The 17,914-nt window shown below is 59.5% G+C and overlaps 1 protein-coding gene across 4 annotated transcripts; it reads left to right on the forward strand.

The window, feature by feature from the left end:
* The first annotated feature begins 1,006 nt into the window (after nt 1–1,006).
* Nucleotides 1,007–10,799, forward strand: LOC114484845 (uncharacterized). 4 transcript variants are annotated; one of them, XR_003678211.1, is made up of 3 exons: nt 1,007–1,715; nt 3,055–3,176; nt 10,528–10,799. XR_003678211.1 is itself a non-coding variant. In XM_028483928.1 (3 exons), exons 1-3 carry the CDS (start codon nt 2,166–2,168, stop codon nt 5,581–5,583), a joined length of 558 nt encoding a protein of 185 aa, XP_028339729.1. In that variant the 5' UTR covers nt 1,007–2,165; the 3' UTR covers nt 5,584–7,473. The 4 variants fall into 4 exon arrangements, 3 of the variants coding, with proteins under 3 accessions (XP_028339729.1, XP_028339728.1, XP_028339727.1); XM_028483928.1 differs by lacking the exon at nt 10,528–10,799 and adding an exon at nt 5,175–7,473 and having other exon boundaries at nt 1,007–2,192; XM_028483927.1 differs by lacking the exon at nt 10,528–10,799 and adding an exon at nt 5,175–7,473.
* The last annotated feature ends 7,115 nt before the right edge of the window (nt 10,800–17,914 follow it).

Consider the following 17,914-nt stretch of genomic DNA (forward strand, 5'->3'; position numbering starts at 1 on the left):
AAATAAATAAACAAAAGCTTCCCCACCTCCCAGGGAGCATTTTCGACAGGAACCACCTCCACGCGCCCAGTCCACGCAGCCAGCCGGGATGCATTTTTTAATTGGGCCACGTTTTCAGCTCCCCGGGCTGCTGCAGGAGGAGCTAACATCATTACAATTTTCAAACTGATCTGACAGAGATGCTGGTGCATGGCTAAGGGGCACAGTGGGAAGCGGCTGTTTGGAAAATAGATGTAAACCTCTTGGGAGAGTTTTTTTCAAGATTTAAAGCTGCTGGTGGGCTCGTTTCCACCATCCACGAGGCGCCAGAGAACTAATACAGTTGCGCTGGGATGCGAAAATATCCCCTGTGGAGGCCACGGACCTGCGACCATTTCACCAACTCGCTGGCGGGCGAGGGACGCGGGAGTCCTGCTCCGGCCCCGAGTCGGGGCTGGGCTCCACACGCTGCCGTTCTCGACAAGTCTGTCCCCAAGGTCTCCCTGGGCCCGGTTCGGGGCAGAGGCTGAGGCGGGAAGAGGCTGGGGCCTCCACCCTAGAGCACGTGAGATCGTTCCACTGAGGACCCCAGAGGACGCGGAGGGGCACTGGGGGCCCGGCCGGGTCCCCTGTCCGCACGGACGCGGCCGAGACGAGGGGAGATGTGGAACCAGCATCCTGGCCTCTCCTCCAGGTCCCCCCGGCGGACCCTCGGCTGCAACGTGGCCAGCTTGGTGTAGGCCTCTCCTGTCCTCCCTGAGGCGGGCCAGCGAGTCAGGGGTGACCCTGGGGGACAGGGACCGGGAGGGGCAGCTGAGTCAGCACCCACCAGATCAACCAGAGAGCCGACCACTGCAGCCAGAGGCAGAAAAACATCGCAGCCCCACCCAGGGCCTGCCATGAGGCCTGGCCCCCGGCCCAGGCCAGGGGCCGCGTGCCATCGGCGCTCCCCACCCCCGCCGTGGTGCCGGGGTGACTGGGGGCCGCGCTCCACCCGCCCTGAGAGCGCTCCTTGGGGACCTGGGGTTATTTACAGGGCTGGCCGCTATTTAAAGCCTTGGTTTGTTTAGGAAGCAGAGCAGTGGGTGCTGGGCCGCTTAGGGGATGAGGCCGGGCAGCCCTGGCTGGGGGGTCTGGGGCTGGAGAGCCTGCTGGCCATGTGAACAGGGGACCGATGAGTCCCTCTGGGGGAGCGGGGGATGTAACTTGGCCTGTTCACCAGCCGTTTGGGGGGGGGCACATGGTGGGGGGAGCCTGAACCCCGCTGGCGGCCCCAGCCACACAGCGGGCTCCTCAGAGGTGCCCAGGCCACCCGCCGTCCAGCGGGGACAGCGGCGGGCCGCCCGGCCTCCGTGCCCCGGGCGGGGCTGAGCCGCTTGACCTCGGAGGGCTGGCCTCCTCCAGGATCTACGGTCGGGGCCTGGTGTTGCAAGCCACAGGGTCTCGCACAGGGGCAGCCCAGGGGACGCTGAGTGGCCACAAAGGTTGGCTGTGCTCCCATGCGCCTGGAGCGGGGGGAGGGAGCCGCGGAGGGACACGTGGGAAGGTTCCCTGCAAAAGGGAGCGGTGGGGACGCGCAGAGAGACCCAGAAAGCGGGAGGCGCACAGGGCCGCAGCCGGAGCGAGACAGGAGGACAAAGACAGAGGTGGCGGCAGCGAGACAAAGGGGGGGACCGGAGAGCCGCGAGCGGCCCGGCCGCGCGGAGAAGGCGCGCGCGGCCGCCGACATGTGTGTGGTGAGGCTCAAGTTCAAAAGGGAGGGAAGAGGTGGTTTGACGACCAAAGTCATTGAAAAATTTCTGGCGCAGCTGCCCCGAGGCTCCTGGCCACGGGCCCGGCTCGGAGCTGAACTTAAACAAACCCCTGCAGCAGCCATCTGCTTGATTTTAAAATAAATCAAACAGTCTGCTGAGCCGGGATCGAGTTTCCATCTGTGCCGCCGCCCGCTCGCCGGCTTGGAGCCGCGCTTGCCTCTCCCAGCCAAGGCTCCTGGCAACATGTGGGCTGGTAATTCCTCCAGGAGCAGGGAAACTGGGCCCCCGCCGCCCCCAGCTCCTAACTGAAAGCAAGTGCTATTTTTACAGCCACCCACTGGAGCGGGGGGCCCCAGCGGGGCTCGGGAAACCCAGGCACGGGGTTAACGCTGAGCTGCCTCCAGCCCAGAGGGGTGGGGGACGCGCCATGGGATGCCCCCCTCTGCCTCCAGGAAAGGGGTGAGGGGCTGAGTGCAGGGGTGCTGGCCCCCCACCGGGCCAGGAGGATACTCCGGCATCACGCGAGACCCACAGGCCAGTCCGGACAGCCGGGGACCACGGCGGGTGGCAGCAGCCCAGGGTCTCCCTGCAGTGGCTGAAAATAGCAGCAGGAATGCCCCTCCCTCAGGCTGGGGCCACCCTGGGAGGTGCCGCCCACCTGTCCCCTGCAGGGCCAGGCGACCAGGGTAGCCTGCCTTCCCTGACCCGGGCGAGAAACAGAGAAAGGGAAACACCAGCCTGGCAGGGTTCAGTAAGCCCATCTGTGCAATGGGCATAACACGGCCCTTCCGGTGGTCTCGTGGGAACAAGGATGGGGTCCTAGGATCTTGCGGCTGCAGCTGGCACACGGGGCTCTCTATGCCATCTTGGAAAACGCAGGAAGGAAAGAAGTGACAACAGGAAAAGATGCCTTCCTGGAGAGCTGCCTATTCCCAACCCAAGGGATACACAGCGATGAGACAGGCCCCGGCCCCCAGATAGGCGGGGCGGGGGGTGGGGGGTCTCCATGCCCAGCAGGATGCCTCGCTTCCACAGTGCAGACCGCCCTCTGACCCCTGCCAGACGTTTCCCGAGGCGTGTGCCGGGTCCCAGCAGGGAGACGCACGGGTGCAGGGGCGACCCCAGTTTCACTCAAAACTCCTCAGTACGCAAACCAGGGCAGGCCAGGGTCAGAGCGCGGGTCTGCGCCAGCATCACCTCTCCCACACATCACGTTCCCTCTGAGCCTGGGTCCCCCTACTCCAAAGCACAGAGGGCAGGCGTGGACGGCTCAGGGACCTTCAGGCTCCCACCTTGTCACATTCTGCATGGCTCTTTCAAGGGACGACCGACCTTCAGATGCAAAGGCTTTCGTACCGAGAAGCTTCCTCCGGTTTGCCCGGCCAGCACTTTCCTCCTCAGCCCCAAATGCAGCCCAGAAAGGAAGACAAGCCGATTCCACAGGTACGGAATGTCCTGTCCGTATCAGGCACCCTCTACCGCCCTCTCCCCTCATCAGCTGAGGCGCAGGCTTGGAGAGCCTGTGCAAGGCTCTCTGTCCCCTTCGCACCCAGTCACCTGTGAGGTTGGTGCTTTCACTGCCCCCATCTTCCACATGGAGAAACTAAGCCAGAGAGTCGGAGACCCCAGGATAGAAATGGTACAGCCGAGGGCCCACACAGGACCTGCCCTGCAACACCACGCCCTCAACCACTGCGCCCTCCTCCCTCCTCCATGGGCATATCCTCCACCCTCCTTCCTCCCTCGGCTGGCCCGGCTGCTCCCCAACCAAACCAGCCTCTGTTGAGATCCACACAAACGTCCACCACGCTGCCTTCCACAGGCCAACCGGCTTATTTCCCAAGATGACCCAAAGAAGGGGTGCTGCAAACCCATTTTACACTGGGGGAAACTGGGGTCTGGTAAGTTGCCCAAAGCCAGACGGCCAGCAAGAGGCAGGAGAGGGACAGGAGCAGTGGGCACTGGCCGGGCCTGAGACTGGCACAGCGCCCCTCCCCACCCTCTCCCCTCCCCTGAAGCCAAGACTGGACCAGAAGGACGGGGCAGGGCTTCCCTGGTGGCGCAGTGGTTGAGAATCCGCCTGCCGACGCGGGGGACGCGGGTTCGTGCCCCGGTCCGGGAAGATCCCACGTGCCGCGGAGCGGCTGGGCCCGTGAGCCGTGGCCGCTGAGCCTGCGCGTCCGGAGCCTGTGCTCCGCAACGGGAGAGGCCGCAACAGTGGGAGGCCCGCGTACCACAAAAAAAAAAAAAATCAGGATTAGGATTGAATAGTTTCTCAAAAACTGTCTTGTTCCAAGTAAGGTGACTACATATCCAGTGTTGCCCACTAAATTCCCAGTTTATGCCTGCAGTATGAAAGGTTTAATCTGGGGGCATCTGTGGGCAAAAAAAAAAAAAAAAAAAAAAAAAAAAGGAGGACGGGGCAGGCATGGGAAGGGGAGGGGAAGGGAGAGGCCGCCCCCACCCCCTGCCGGCCACAGGGTCATCTCTGAGAGCCACCCCTTCCCTTCTCCTCCTGCCCCAGCCCCTGCCCCTCTCACCCACTCAGCAAACCTTTACTGCGCACCTACTGTGTGCCGGCCCACGGCCAGCCCCACCCAGGAGACAAGGCGTGTGAAAGCCGCTCATCTCTTGGGACTCGCAGTCTGTAAGAGGGCCGTGCCAGGCCATGGAGGGAGAAAGAAGGGAAGGACCACCGGGCGAGTGCACTGGCGTCCCTGAGCTGCCACAACTAATTATGACAAACCAGGTGCTTAAAGAACAGAAATTCGTCTGCTGGGTTTGGAGAAGTTTGAAATCAAGGTATCGGCAGGGCCACACTCTTTTCAAAGGCTCTAGGGGAGGATCCGTCCTGCCTTTTCTAGCTTCTAGTGGCTGCCAGCCATCCTTGCCGGCCCTTGGCTTGTAGCTGCATCTTTCCCATTCTCCTCCATCTTCACGTGGCCTCTGTGTGCGTGTCTGTCTCCGCCTACCATCCTCTCTGCCAGGGTCCAAATTCCCCTCGTCTTATAAGGACACCAGGCACTGGATTCAGGGCCACCCTCATCCAGTGACCTCATCCTAACTTGATCACATCTGCAAAGACCTTATTTCCAAATAAGGGCACATTCACAGGTTTTGGTGGACGTGAACCTGGGGGTACACCGGGCCCCAGCACTGTCCCTCGAGGCGTTGACCCCCCGAGCAGACCTCTCCAGGTGGACAGCAGCCGCTAACGTGGCGAAGGGGCCAGCGGGCACTCCGCTCACCGAACCCAGCACTCGCATGATGTCAATCTTTTTTCTGTCTCTGGGCTCCTAACAGCCAGCGCCTATTACGGGATATTATGTACCCGGAGGGAGGACGCCGGTGCCAGCTCCCAGCCTGGCAAAAGGCTCCTGGGGATGGCCTCCACCTCGCTTCACAGCTCTCTCGTTCTCTCCCTCTCTCTCTCTCTCCCAGAACCAGCCACAGAAAATCTCTGTGGGGGAGACCAAAGCCTCCGTTCCCACACGACTGGCTCGGCGCAGCTGCCAACAGCCAGCTGACCTCCGCCCCCGGAGCCTGTGAGCCTGAGCTGCCTGCGGACGCCGGCCTTCCCACCCCGGCCGAGGGGCTCCTCCAACGCTCCTTGCTCCTAAGAGAACCTCAGCTCAGAGTCAGAGCCCAGAAGATGACCTTCAAGGTCGTGGGGTCCCCTGGAGGGCACTCCTGCTGGGTGCGAGCCCAGGCTCTGGGCTCCCCCGGCCTGGGGCGTGTTTCTCACACGGAGGGACCAGCCTTGCTGACTAATGCACTAGGGGTGGGGGGACAGCCAGAGGCAGCAGCCATGGCCCTGGGACACTTCTGGAAATGTACCCTATCAGCATGAAAACTGTGAACGTGCAGGAAGATGTCCTTTGCACTGTTATTTATAAGAGTGGGGGGAACCGTCTACACGTCCAACCATAAGGTGCAGTTAATAATAAAACCCAGACAGCCCCCTTCACACGCCGCTGGACATGCTCAGCTATCACCCTGTGGGTGCTGGACGCCCCTATGGACGTCTACTGCTCAGGCTGCCGTAACCAAGTACCAGGCTGGCGGATCCAAACAACAGAGATATAGTTTCCTCACAATCCTGGAGGCTGGAAGTTGGAGACCAAGGTTGTTGGCAGGTTTGGTTCCTTCCAAGGCCACTCTCTCCTCGGCTTGCAGAGGACCATCTTCTCCCTGTATATCTCACGGGGTTTTCCCTGTGTGTGTGTGTCCTAATCTCTTCTTCTTACGACGACACCAGTCCTATTAGATCAGGGCCCACCCTAGTGACCTCTGTAAAGACCCAAACAGAGTCAAACACAGTCACATTCTAAGGTGCTAGGGTTAGCAGTTCAACCTAGGAATTTGTGGGGGGCATACAATTCAGCCCACGACAGGTATCCTCCACCCAACGGAAGCCATTTGACAGGCCATGTGTCAAGTGACACTGGCACCAAGGTGACACAGAAAGATCCCATTGGCTCCCAGGAAGGAAGCCTTACCTTATCCGAAAGGCTCTACCCCACGACGCAGCATCAAAGCCAAGGAAAGGGCCCGGGGCAGCTCCCGGCTCCAAGTCTCAGGAGCTGGGTGGCCTTGCAGAGGTGACCCCACACCCACCTCGTAGGTCCTCAATATCAGAGGCCAGGCTCCCTGGTTCACCTGGCAGGGGGGGCCTGGTCTACACCCCTCCACCCTCACTACTGGCCTCCTTAGGATCGATGGTGACAATCCAGCTCCACACAGGACAACAAGGTGTCACCCATGAAGGCCTTGCAAGGCAGGCCCCTCCGGTTCCCATCACCCCAAGGGCAGCTGTAGAAATGCCGCCCCATTTCACAGATGGTGGAAGCGAGGCTGACACAGCCAGCGGCCTGTCCAAGGTCACGTGGCACGTTAATGCCTGCCTCACATTTAACACCAAGACGACTCGGTGACAGCAATAACGCGTGTTTCAATGGGAGGGGTCCCATCACCTTGTGAACACAGCCGTACCAGCTTTCCAAGTCCTCTTCCAGCCTGGACTTACATGGACATTTTTCTTTAAGGCTGTAATCAAGACACGTGTACAATTTTGTGCTCTGCTTATTTTGACTCAGCATTAGATCATCAGCTTCTCTGTGTTGAAATGGGCTCCATGGCTGTCATTTTAAAGCCACAGAATATTCCACCCCCAGGGGTACACAACAGTTTGCCTAACTGTATTTCATTGTTGGATGTTCAGAACTTCCCCACCATTATAAATAACAGTGCAAAGAACATCTCTGTGTGTCTTATCGTTATCGTTCTTGCAAGTTCATTCCTTTGGATGCATTTCTAGAAATGGGATTATTGGGCCAAAGTATGGAGTGTTTTTAAAAGCCCTGGATACACACTGACAAATGGTTTGGGGAACAGACAATATGATACAGATTTGTGCTGCCACCAGCAATACAAATGAGCCATATTTTGCAAATTCACCAGCACCAAGTCGTATTTTTTCTGATATTTTAATAGTTTTCAAGTAACTATTTCCCCATATATTACTTGTGTCCTCTCTCATTTGAATCACCTGTCCAAAATTCCCAGTCTTTTTGACAGCACCCTGGGAGGCCAGAAAGTTCAGAAGCAGCCTCGGGTGGCCCAACGCTTCAGGACGCCAAGGGATCACTTTCTGTGCCTGATCAGTGGCAAGGGACAACCTCTCCCAGTGACCCTTCAGCCACAGCTGCCCCTACCGCCAGGACAAGTCCAGCGGGCAATGCCGGGCTGACGGCTTGGGGCTCCTACTTCCCAACTCAGTCACGTGCCGTGGCCAAGCCCATGTGGCTTCGATATAGGGTTGCAGAATGTGTGCCAAGCAGCTCAAGGGACACTGCTCTGCCTTGTGTGACCTGAGGGCTGGCCACGAAGAAGCAGGTGCGGCCGAAGCCATTTCTGGAACTTTGAGCTGCTACAGAGGGTGTCTCCCGGATGTGGGGCGAGTGAAGGGGATGGGGACAGGTTGGGAGAAGGCAAATGTCAGTGGGGACGCAGGCCAGCCGGGGGGCCGAGAGAGACCCAGAAAAAGCCAGGAATAGAATCCGGGCTTCCTTTACATCCAAAATAATCCAGGTGGGGGCAGGCGGCAGAGAAGCTGGGTGCCAAAAGCCACATGGTGAGGCACCGTGGTCGAGACAGACACTGATGGCCTGGGTTCAAATCCCGGTGCTGCCCTGACCCGCGGTGAGACCACAGGCTGGTTTTCTCATCTCCCTGTGCCTCAGTTTTCTCACCTGTGAAATGGGTTCACAGTGCCCGTCACGGGGCTGTTGTCCGAGTTAACAGAGCCAATATATGTGTGCAGCTCAGCAGGTCTGCGCTCAGAAAACAAGAACTTCAGACGCGGGTGACGCACAGCCAACCCACATCCCACCCGCTGGTCCGCAGGAGGCCGCGGCAAACCGCAACCCGCCGGCCAGCCGAGCTGAGAATGGTTTTTACATTTCACATTAAAGAACTGTAAAGAATACATAAGTAACAGAGAAGAAAATGCAGCAGAGACCAGAGACTGGCCCGCAAAGCCTAAAATATGAACGACCTGGTCCTTTAACAAAAAGGTGGCCAAGCCTGGTCTAGAGGCACCGAAGTTTCTGGTGGAATCACGGAGAGGGGCGGGTGGTGTGGGCCAAGGACCTGAGGACTTAGGAGAGGAGAGCAGCAGGACATCACTGTCCGAGCGGAGGGCTGCATGGGAGGACCTGCGGGTCAGAGACAGTGCCGGGCCCAGCAGCGGGCACCCGCTCGCCTGTCCACCGGGGATCCGGGCTGACGCGCCTCCGTGGGGTAGAGAAGCAGCCGCTGAGACACCTCGGATGAGGCCCGGCCACGCAGTGCGGCCCCCTCCATCGGAGCTCAGAACCCAGATCTGGAGGGAACCAGAGAGGCCGCGGGGCCGGACCCCAGGGAAACAGCCGGCTGGTCCCGTCACCAGCCAGTCAATGCTCCACCCCACACGTGGGCCCAGGCACCTGGGACCCTCCTGAACACCCTCTGTCCCCGAAGACCCTAGCTGGACCTCCCCCCACAGGGCTAACCTGGCCCTTGAGTGAGGCCCTGGGACGGGGACGCAGGGACACCAACGCCATCCTTGGCTACACTCTAAGAATCACGTCTGCCCTTTCCTGGCCTGGTCCCTTGGGAAGGCGGCCCCGGCTTCACGTGCTGCCCCTAACAGCCACTCGGGTCTTCATTTGCCACTGCATGCCCAGCACAGCATCTGCTGAGCCTGGGTGGGTGTTTGAATGAGGAAGTGACCGGCCCCGGAGGTCAGCTGTAAAGGGTCACGGTCCTCCTCCCACTTTCAGACGAGAGAGCGGAGGCCGGGAGAGGTGCAGGGCCTCATCGGAGGTCACCCTACTGGTCAGCGGCAGAGCTGGGATAGGTCCCAGCGCCGTCTGGCCCCGAAGCCCGGCTCTCTCACCGCAGCCAGCCTCGTGGGCGGACGGGGCCCTGCAGGCACTGCGGGTGGGAAGGAGCTCTGCGGCTGGGTGGCGAGGAGACCTCCAAAGGAGCCCGGTTACCCTGCCAGGGGACAGCCAGCCCCGGAGGACGGGGCCCCATCCGTCTTGCTCACTGCTGTCACCCGAGGCCTGGCACTGGCCGGCTGCTCTGCAGGAATCTGCTGAGTGACCGAGGGGCCCCCAAGACCTCCCCGGTGGGACCCTGGAGCCCCGGCCCTACGGGGTCTCCCGGGAGCCCGAGCTGGGGGCCAGGATGCAGCTTCTGAAGGTGTTGGGGGCAGGGGGCCCCTGGGCCTCAGCTCCACATTTCACCGCCTTGAATGTAAAACAGGAGGGAGCGAGAGAGCAGGCGAGCACAGACACAAAGAGCCCCCAGCCGCCAGCCTGTCCCCATCACCAAGAACCCTCCGCTCGGCCCTGCCAAGAGCCGGGGCCAGCAGTGGGCCTGGAGAATAAACATGTCACTGCAAGGCCAGCCCGCCGGACCTCTGGAGCCAAGAACCGCCGGAGGCTGTAAACAGTCTCTCTCTTGGCCGCAGACTCTGGCCCACCTCTCTGCGCTGGGAATTAGCACTTTGCCTGCCATAAAGAGAGGGCAGGCCGGGGGAGAGGGGGGCGTCGGGGGAGGGGCAGTGGGCAGGGAAGCTGGGCTGGCCCAGGGCCAGCACCTCCATCCTCGCAGCCTGCAAGCTCCCCCTTTCTCGAGGAGGCAGTGGCAGGCTGTGAATGAATGGGCCGCAGCGAGGCCCAGCTGGGCAGTGCCGGCCGCGGGCTGGAGAAGGGACAGGGGAGGGGTGAGGCCTCCTCTAGGGGCCCTGGACGCGGCCAGGGGCGGCAGATGCTTTTCACAGCACCCCAAACCCCACCTGGGGCTTCCAGCTGGATCTCGAGGAGGCAGGGGGTCCCTGGGCAGCAGAGGCCCAGGCCACGCTGAGCAACCTCTCAGCCGTCTCGAAAAACCTCTCTCGCCAGCCCTGGGGAGCAGCCACCACTCACTCTGCCTCGGACGGTTCCTGCTGCTGGTTCGTATCAGGCCCCAAAACTGCTGCCTTCATTTTGGTTCTACCCTCCAGAGCCACAGATCTTCTCGAAAGGCAAATCCAGCCATGCCACCCCCAGCTGGAACCCTTCAACGGGACCCTTGCCCTTCACATCATGGTGCTGCCGGCCCTGCCTGCCTCCTCGGCCTCCCCCTTAGACAGCCTCCCCACCATGTGCCTTTCTCCTGCCTCTGGGCCTCTGCACATGCTGTCCCCTCTACCGTGAATACTCTTGCCTCCTCTCTTATGCCGTGTTCACTTCCTCTTATTATTCAGACCTCGGATCAACAGTCACCTCCTCCAGGAAGCCTCCCAGACATCAGCCCCTGGCCATGAAGACAAAGGCCCCCATTACCTACTTTCCTCGCAGCACGTTCCTCTCCTTCCAAGCCCTTAGCCCGGCCACAAGCTGCTTGTGTGTCCGGTAACCAGCATCTGTCTCTCTCTCCCACCAGAGTGGGAGATCTGCGAAGAAGGGGCTGTGTCTGGTTTTACACATCACGATTTCTTAATCAACAGGCACCTAATCACACTCAGTAAATAAATACTTGTGGAATGAATGAATCAGTGAATGAAGGGGTCATCTGAATGGCAGTGTCACCTAGAAAGGTCACCCAAGCTCAGTTCAAATCCCCTCGCTGGTCTGGGAGGCCTTCACGAGCAGGCTGTGTCCCCTGCTCCTCAGAGCTCCCCACGGCTCCTGGCCCAGAGGGACACACACACCCCCTGTGGACAAGAGCATCCCCCCACCACAGACTGTCACGACTGAGGGGATGGAAGGGTTTGGGGGAAACCAAAGGAAGGGAGAAAAAGCAAGGCTGTGATGACCGTGGCCCGAGCATGGACTGTCCGGCCAAATGTGGGTTCAAGTCTCGGCTCTGCTGTGCAGCCTTGGGTCAGTGGTCTGACCTCTCTGGGCTTCAGTTTCTTCGCCCACAAAAAAGGACATGATGATCACAAGGGGTAAGCAGAGGATCAAGCGAGCTAAGATGTGCAAGTACGCAACCAGTGAGAGTCTTATGACTCATGATTCGGGAAAAGCACCTGTCCAGAACATTCTGGAGGGTTCAAGGGTTTTCTCCAGAATGTCCCAACCAGGGGCCTCAACGGCCTGGACTCCAGAACTCTGGGCCCGTGGGGTACCGCCCACCTAACTCTTACCCTGTAAGGACCTCTGAGCACAAAGCACCCCTGGCTGACTGGCAGGGGCAGGGCAGGCCTTCATCGCAGGGGCTCTGGGGCTGCACGACCCTGCCTTCCAGGAGCTCAGCCTGCCTCTGGGGACACTGGGGTCCCGAGGAGGATGGCCCCATGGGGGGTCAGCTCCTACCGGGGAGAAGGCACAGCCTCGGGGTGGAAAGACCACAGTTCAAATCCCACTCCTTAACCACACTGAGACACCACTGCACCCCACCGAGGCAGCTAGAATCAGAGAGACAGACAATAGCAAGTGTTGGTGAGCATGTGGAGAACTCAGAGGCCTCACAGCTGCAGGTGGGAGTGGAAAACAGTCTGGCAGTAACCGCGTAAGCCAGCAATTCCACTCCCAGCTATCTACCCAAGAGAATGAAAGCATTACACTCACACGAAGCCTCGTCCATGGATGTTCACAGCTGCACTATCCGCAATAGCCAGAAAGTGGAAACACCCAACTGTCCATCATGTGATGAACGGATGCACAAACGGATCTATCCGGACAGGGAATGCAACTCTGCCACAGAAAGGAAGTCCCGACACAGGCTCCCGCACACATGAAGCTAGAACACAGCAGGCAAAGTGAAAGACAGCAGATGCAAAAGACCATATATGAAATGATTCTATTCACATGAAATGCCCAGAATAGAAAAATCCATACAGACAGAAAGATCCGAGATCACTTTAGGGCTTGCGGGGTGGAGTGGAGACCGGGGAGTGACTGTTCCCAGGGCCACGGTTTCTCTTCGGGGTGATAAACGTGCTCTGAAACAGACAGCGGTGATGGCTACACGACCTTGCGGATATGCCAACCCTTGTGAATATGCGTTGTACCCGGCAGATGGGTGAACTGTGTGGTGTGTGAATTCTATCTCAACAAAGCTGTTATAAAAAAAAAGACAAGCGCAGGCCCTAGCCTCGGCTTCCTCATCTGTAAAGTGGGAGCGGCGCCAGGCTCTTGCCTTCCTTGCCCCCGGCTCTGCGTCCTGCGAGGCAGATCTGGGCGGCGTGCTTCGGTGGGCCCTGGCCCTCCGGCTTCCGGTGGGAGGGGCCGGCAGAGGAGAGGAGAGCAGCGTACTGGCTGCTTCATCACCCTCCCTGCAGGGACACATGGACCGGCCGCGCCCGGCGTCCAGTGCATGGCCCTGCACACAGACCCCATGGCTCGCCGACAGCTCCGTCCTCCTGCCCTCGGGCCCCGGGGCTGCCCCTGCTGCCCTTTACCGGCTCAGGGAGCTGCCCGCCGTGCTCTCGCTACACCTACCCATGCCTGGGCACACAGCCCCTGCATTAAGCTCTCCTCGGCCGTGAACACGAGTGTGCCCGTGGCTGCCAGGACCCCCCCCCCACCCCGAGCAGGCCCGATGCTCAGCCCTTGCAGAGGAGCTGCAGGCCTAGAAGGCCCACAGGTCAAGGCCGGCCCTTTCAAGCCTCTGTCTGAGTGGCCGTCGGGAACCGGGTGCCAAGAAGGACAGCTGGAAGGAAGAGGACAGGGGTGGGGCCCCGGGGCAGAGGCCCCGGAGCCAGGTGGGAATTCAGAGCTCAGGTGCCCCGAGGTCTGGCTCCCGGAAGGGAGGACTAGGGCCAGAGGAGCCACAGCATCTGGGAAGCAATCCTCCGTGGGGCCCCGCTGGGGCTGGGAGCCTCCCTCCCCGGAAGCACAGATGTTCTGGAGGCGGGGGGGGGGGGGCCGGCGCGGGGGGGGGGCGGGAGAGGCCGAGGGCTGGCCGGCCTCCCCGAGGGGCTGGGGCGCGGCCAGGAGGCCCGCAGCCCGTCGGCGCGGGGGGGGAGCGGGAGAGGCCGAGGGCTGGCCGGCCTCCCCGAGGGGCTGGGGCGCGGCCAGGAGGCCCGCAGCCCGTCACCAGGGGGGCGGCGGGGTGAGGCCAGACCCCCATCCTCCCGTCCCACCTGGACGCCCGGCCTCACTCCACCCTGGGCCTGGGGAGACCACATCCGGGCTCTCAGGAGAGAGCAGACGAAGGGAACTGGGTGTGATTTCCGTCCAAATGGAGGTTCCCAGGCCGTCAGCAAAGTCATCCCAGACACGCTCGGCCTCCAGAACCACAGAGGCCTTTCCAAGAGGCACGTGGGTCTCCTGGCGGGGGGCGGGGGCACACAATTTCTTCCGTGGGTCCACCCGGAGGATCACGGTGCATCGTGAAGGCTCACAGCCCCAAGACTGTGAGAACTGAAAACAGGCACCTATTCAGCAACGCTGCCGCCAGGCAGCAGTCTCCTGGCCTCAGGAAGCCAGGCCGGGCCTTCAGCAGGCCGCTGGTGTCCACAGCCCGCGCTGATGCCACGGAGCCTTACCCGGGCTCCAGCGGGAAGGTGGCTTGTGGGAAACTCCCCGAGACCCTGGCACTCGGCTCCTTCCTGGGACGGTGCCGGATTCCAGAAGGCAGTGGGGCCCCGGCACGACAGCGTCTGTGAGGAGGACAGCCCGCCCCGGCCCTCACCACCCAACCTGGCCACCGCTGGGCAGGGGGGGCAGCTCTGGACCCCAGCTCTTCCACACTGCGGACCACAGAGCTGACGGGCCTCCGCAGGCCTGGACCCCGTCCAGGGGGGTCCTCCCCGCTGGGGGGCAGGCATCCTCCCACCCCACCTCCCGGATCTTGGTTAAGGCCCCAGACCACCCACCAGGCTCTCATTTATCTGAAATTTTCCTTTGCAACTCACTTTTTTAACCTTCTAAACATTGAAAGAAACAGCATCATTCACCACCCACAGATGGTTAAGGGAAATATATCTAGGGATTTCGTTCGAAAGCACTACTTTCTTCATCCTCAGTTCCAAAATCTAAAAGCCTTTGAGGGAAAACAAATTCACAAGTTTGTGGCAAATTTTACTTTATGTCCATGTGACCACAATAATATATACATAAAATATATATACATATACACACACATATATATATATAGAGAGAGAGAGAGAGAGAGATTTGAATAAGACTCCAGGCCTGAGATGTCTCCCTGCCATAAAATCAGAAGTGGAGCCTGAAGGACAGCTTTCCTGCCGTGTGATCCATGGTCAGTTACACCTGCATCTCTGGGCTCCTTATAAGACGTCAGCCATTTAACAGCATCAATCACACCAGGAAATGCTGGCCCAGGGGAGAGGGCTTGGGACTCAGAGACCAGGGCCCTGAATTCAGGTCTGGCCTCCGCAGGACAGCTGTGTGACGTGGGGGAAGGCAAATGACCTCTCTGAGCGAAGTTTCCTCGTTTCCCTTCTCCCGAAACAGAGCATCTGTGCAGCCACTGAGACAACGAGACGAAAGTCCCTAGGAAACACTCCACAAATATTAATTATCCTTATTATGACACTAAAGTAGTAGAGATCAGTGACGCTGGCCTGGCCGCCCGAGACTGGAGATACGGAAGACATTCAAGGATTCTTCCAAGAGGCCCCTGGCCCAGGAGGAACTTGGAGCCCCGGAGAGAGAGGTCAAATTGGCCCACAAGGACAAGCTCCGTTAGTGACAAAAATGAGACCCAAGTGTATCTGAAGGGGGAAGGAAGCTGGAAGAAGAGAGTGACAAGGTGTCCGGGAGCAGGTGAGGGAGAAGGTGATCCTGTCCTCAGACGGTAGAGGGAAGGGTGACAGTCCTGGCTATTTTTATTCAGGGGAAAGCAGAGCAGGGCAAAGTCAGGTAGACATGGTGATCACGTCTTCCAGCCTAGAAGTCTGTCTCCAGGCCTGGCTTGCCCCATCCCCCAGCTGCCGTCCGCGTCGCCCCCTCGTCTGTGCTGGGACCACTGCAGTAGCCTCCTGCCTGCTCTCCCAGTCACTAGGCTCCAGACGCCACCTGGGCCTCCACACAGGAGTCGGCTTTGTCTCTGGTCACATCAGGCCCCTGCTCAAAATCCTTCTCCTGCTACCCCTGGCTGAGGCACTTTGAGTGGACAAAGCGTACCCTCTGGACAGAATGTCCCCATTTAATCCTTTCTGGATCCTGAGCTCCCAAACTTAGATTTCAGAGAAGGAAAAAAAAAAAAAAAAAGGGCAGAGGTGCAAACTCCGAGTTCCCACCCAAAGCACTTTTGACAGACAAGAAAAAACTGCATATTTACACAGAAATAAAGGAGGAGGATCTCGGTGCAGAAACTTGTCTCTCTTCGCAGCTAAGCCAATATGCCTCTGACAAAATAAACACAGTAGGACCTCTGTTTTGTATTCTTGGAGAGGGTGATTACACTTCAGAATAAACACAACTCCCTCCCCTGAGTTTCTGGTCAAAAGGACTGGTGTCCGTGCCCAGCTCCATGTGAGCCACACTGGGGGACGGTGGAGTCCCACGCCCCAGCGCACACCCTGCCAGCACAGGGGAGGTCTGGCCGGGAGGCAGCACCGGGACCTGGGGAGCGGGGAGCCCAAGCGTGTGTACTGGGGGTGGGGTCTCCGCACTTCTCGTCAGAATCAGACGGCGGCGACCAGGGTTGTCTGGGGGAAGTCTGGAGCACCTCTGAAGCCACCAGGGCCTCCCCTGGGGGGAGGTGTCAGCGTCCATCCCCAAGTCCGGCCTCCGGCCGGCAGGACTCCGGACCACCTCCTTCCCACCCGCCCAACTGTCTCACCTCTCCACCAGCCACCATCGGACGTGCTGCATGCTCAGCCTGTCCACTCTTTACCGCCCGTCTCCCTGGCTGCAGGGTCAGCTCCGGGCGTGTAGGGACTTGGTGTTGTTCATGGCTTTGCGCCTCCTGCCCGTCCCGGGACAGGGCCTGGCCTGCAGCCGGCACTTAGAAAATGTTTGCCCGGTGAATGCACTGGGCCGGCCTCTCTCATCCATCCATTCATCCAACCAGCAGACGAAGATCCCTTTCTCTTTCACATCTAGGGACATGTGAGCTCCTTTCTCTGTGAGCCCCTGTCCCCATGGCTGGGGGCTGGGGTGACCTGTCCCGTGATCCTGAGAGCCCCCCAGCGCTACGGGACGGCTGCGAGCTGGACGCAACCAGGGTTGCCTGTTTCCTTCCCTCCTTTCACCTCCAAACGGGCACCAGGAGCGAGGACCCGAGGACCACAGCTCAACGTACAGCATCCTCCATGTAGGAGGATTCACCCAAGGACACATGTATGTGTAACTGAATCCGTGTGCTGTACAGCAGAAACCAACACAATGTATATCAACTATACTTCAACAAAAATAAATTAATTAAATTTTAAAAAAAGAAAAGGCACGCTTGGCTGGAAGTAAGAATTGCTGCCTCCTTGGAGAAAAAACGTTCAGTTTGTCATTGACTGAATCCAGAAATTGCCCTCTACACGCATCACACATTGAAGGCGGAGTAAGATCATGCTGACTTTGCTCTGATCGGACCAGCTCAGCTCCAGCCACGAGGCTGAGGGTCAGCCCTGGTACAGCTGTGCTGCATGGACGAGCCGCCCTTTTCCAGCTATCAGAGCTCTCAGAATTTTCCCATGTTGCCAACCGGGAGACAGAGGCCCTGGATTAAGGGCCTTCGCTCCAGGGTGACACAGAGCGGGGACACCAGGACCAGGTTCCCTGACCTGGGTGACACATGGCCTTGATCCCGGGACAGAACCGCCAAGTGACCAGGTGCCCTGCTGAGGGGCTGATGCTCTCGGGACCGTCAGAGGCTGGAGAAACACAGCCCCTGTTACGTTTCTTCTTGAATTGCAATTCGGTGAGCTGATTTCTTTGGGATTTGAGGCCCTAAACTGAGATACAGAGTCAAGATTTTAAAGCTGGAAGGGCCCTGGGGGTCATAAGCCTTCCCCGCCCTTCCCCAGCTAAGTGAGGGCCTGCCTGTGCTCCCAGTCTGTTCCCCTGGGGCTGACCCCGGCTCGGCTCTTGTCCTACTGTCCTGGAATCGTCTGCCCGTCTGTCCAGCTTCCCCACCAGGCTCTGAGCTCCTCGGGACTGCTGCCCTCCACCGCGTCTGGCACACAGAAGGTGCTCGATGAATGGTTGATCAATGAATGAATCGCATCCGCCCCCCTTCTGACCCCAAGGAGACACAGACGTTGAAGCTGATGGTCCAAGGTGACCAGATAGCCAGTGGGTCCTCAGCGGGGTCTGGAGACTCCCTGGGCACTGCTTGGCCCCTAGCGCAGCAAGACCATCTCCAAGACTCATGGCCAGTCCCCAAATGCGGTGGACACACAGTCACTCCCTGCAGCCGCAGGAGAACCCCAAGCACAGAGTGACCTTCAAATTCAGTTAAAAATGGATTATGCTGACCTTAATAAAAGATCCCTTTAGCTTCTGGATGAGAGAACGCAAATTCCAGCAGGTCCCACCCCGTCTAAACACGCGGCGTCCGGGGCTTCCTCCCAGGGCTGCCGGGGAGCATTTGCACAGGATGACAGCATGTCACTGGAGGAATTTATGGAGCTGCTCAAGGTCTGGCAGGCCTGGCTGCCAGCGACGGTGGGGAGAGCAGGCTGGGTCCCGTTCGCGGTGGAGACAAGCTGACTTTGAAAAAGCCTCAGATCAAAC

The sequence above is a fragment of the Physeter macrocephalus genome, unplaced genomic scaffold (genome assembly GCF_002837175.3).
Source record: "Physeter macrocephalus isolate SW-GA unplaced genomic scaffold, ASM283717v5 random_104, whole genome shotgun sequence".
Taxonomy (NCBI): domain Eukaryota; kingdom Metazoa; phylum Chordata; class Mammalia; order Artiodactyla; family Physeteridae; genus Physeter; species Physeter macrocephalus.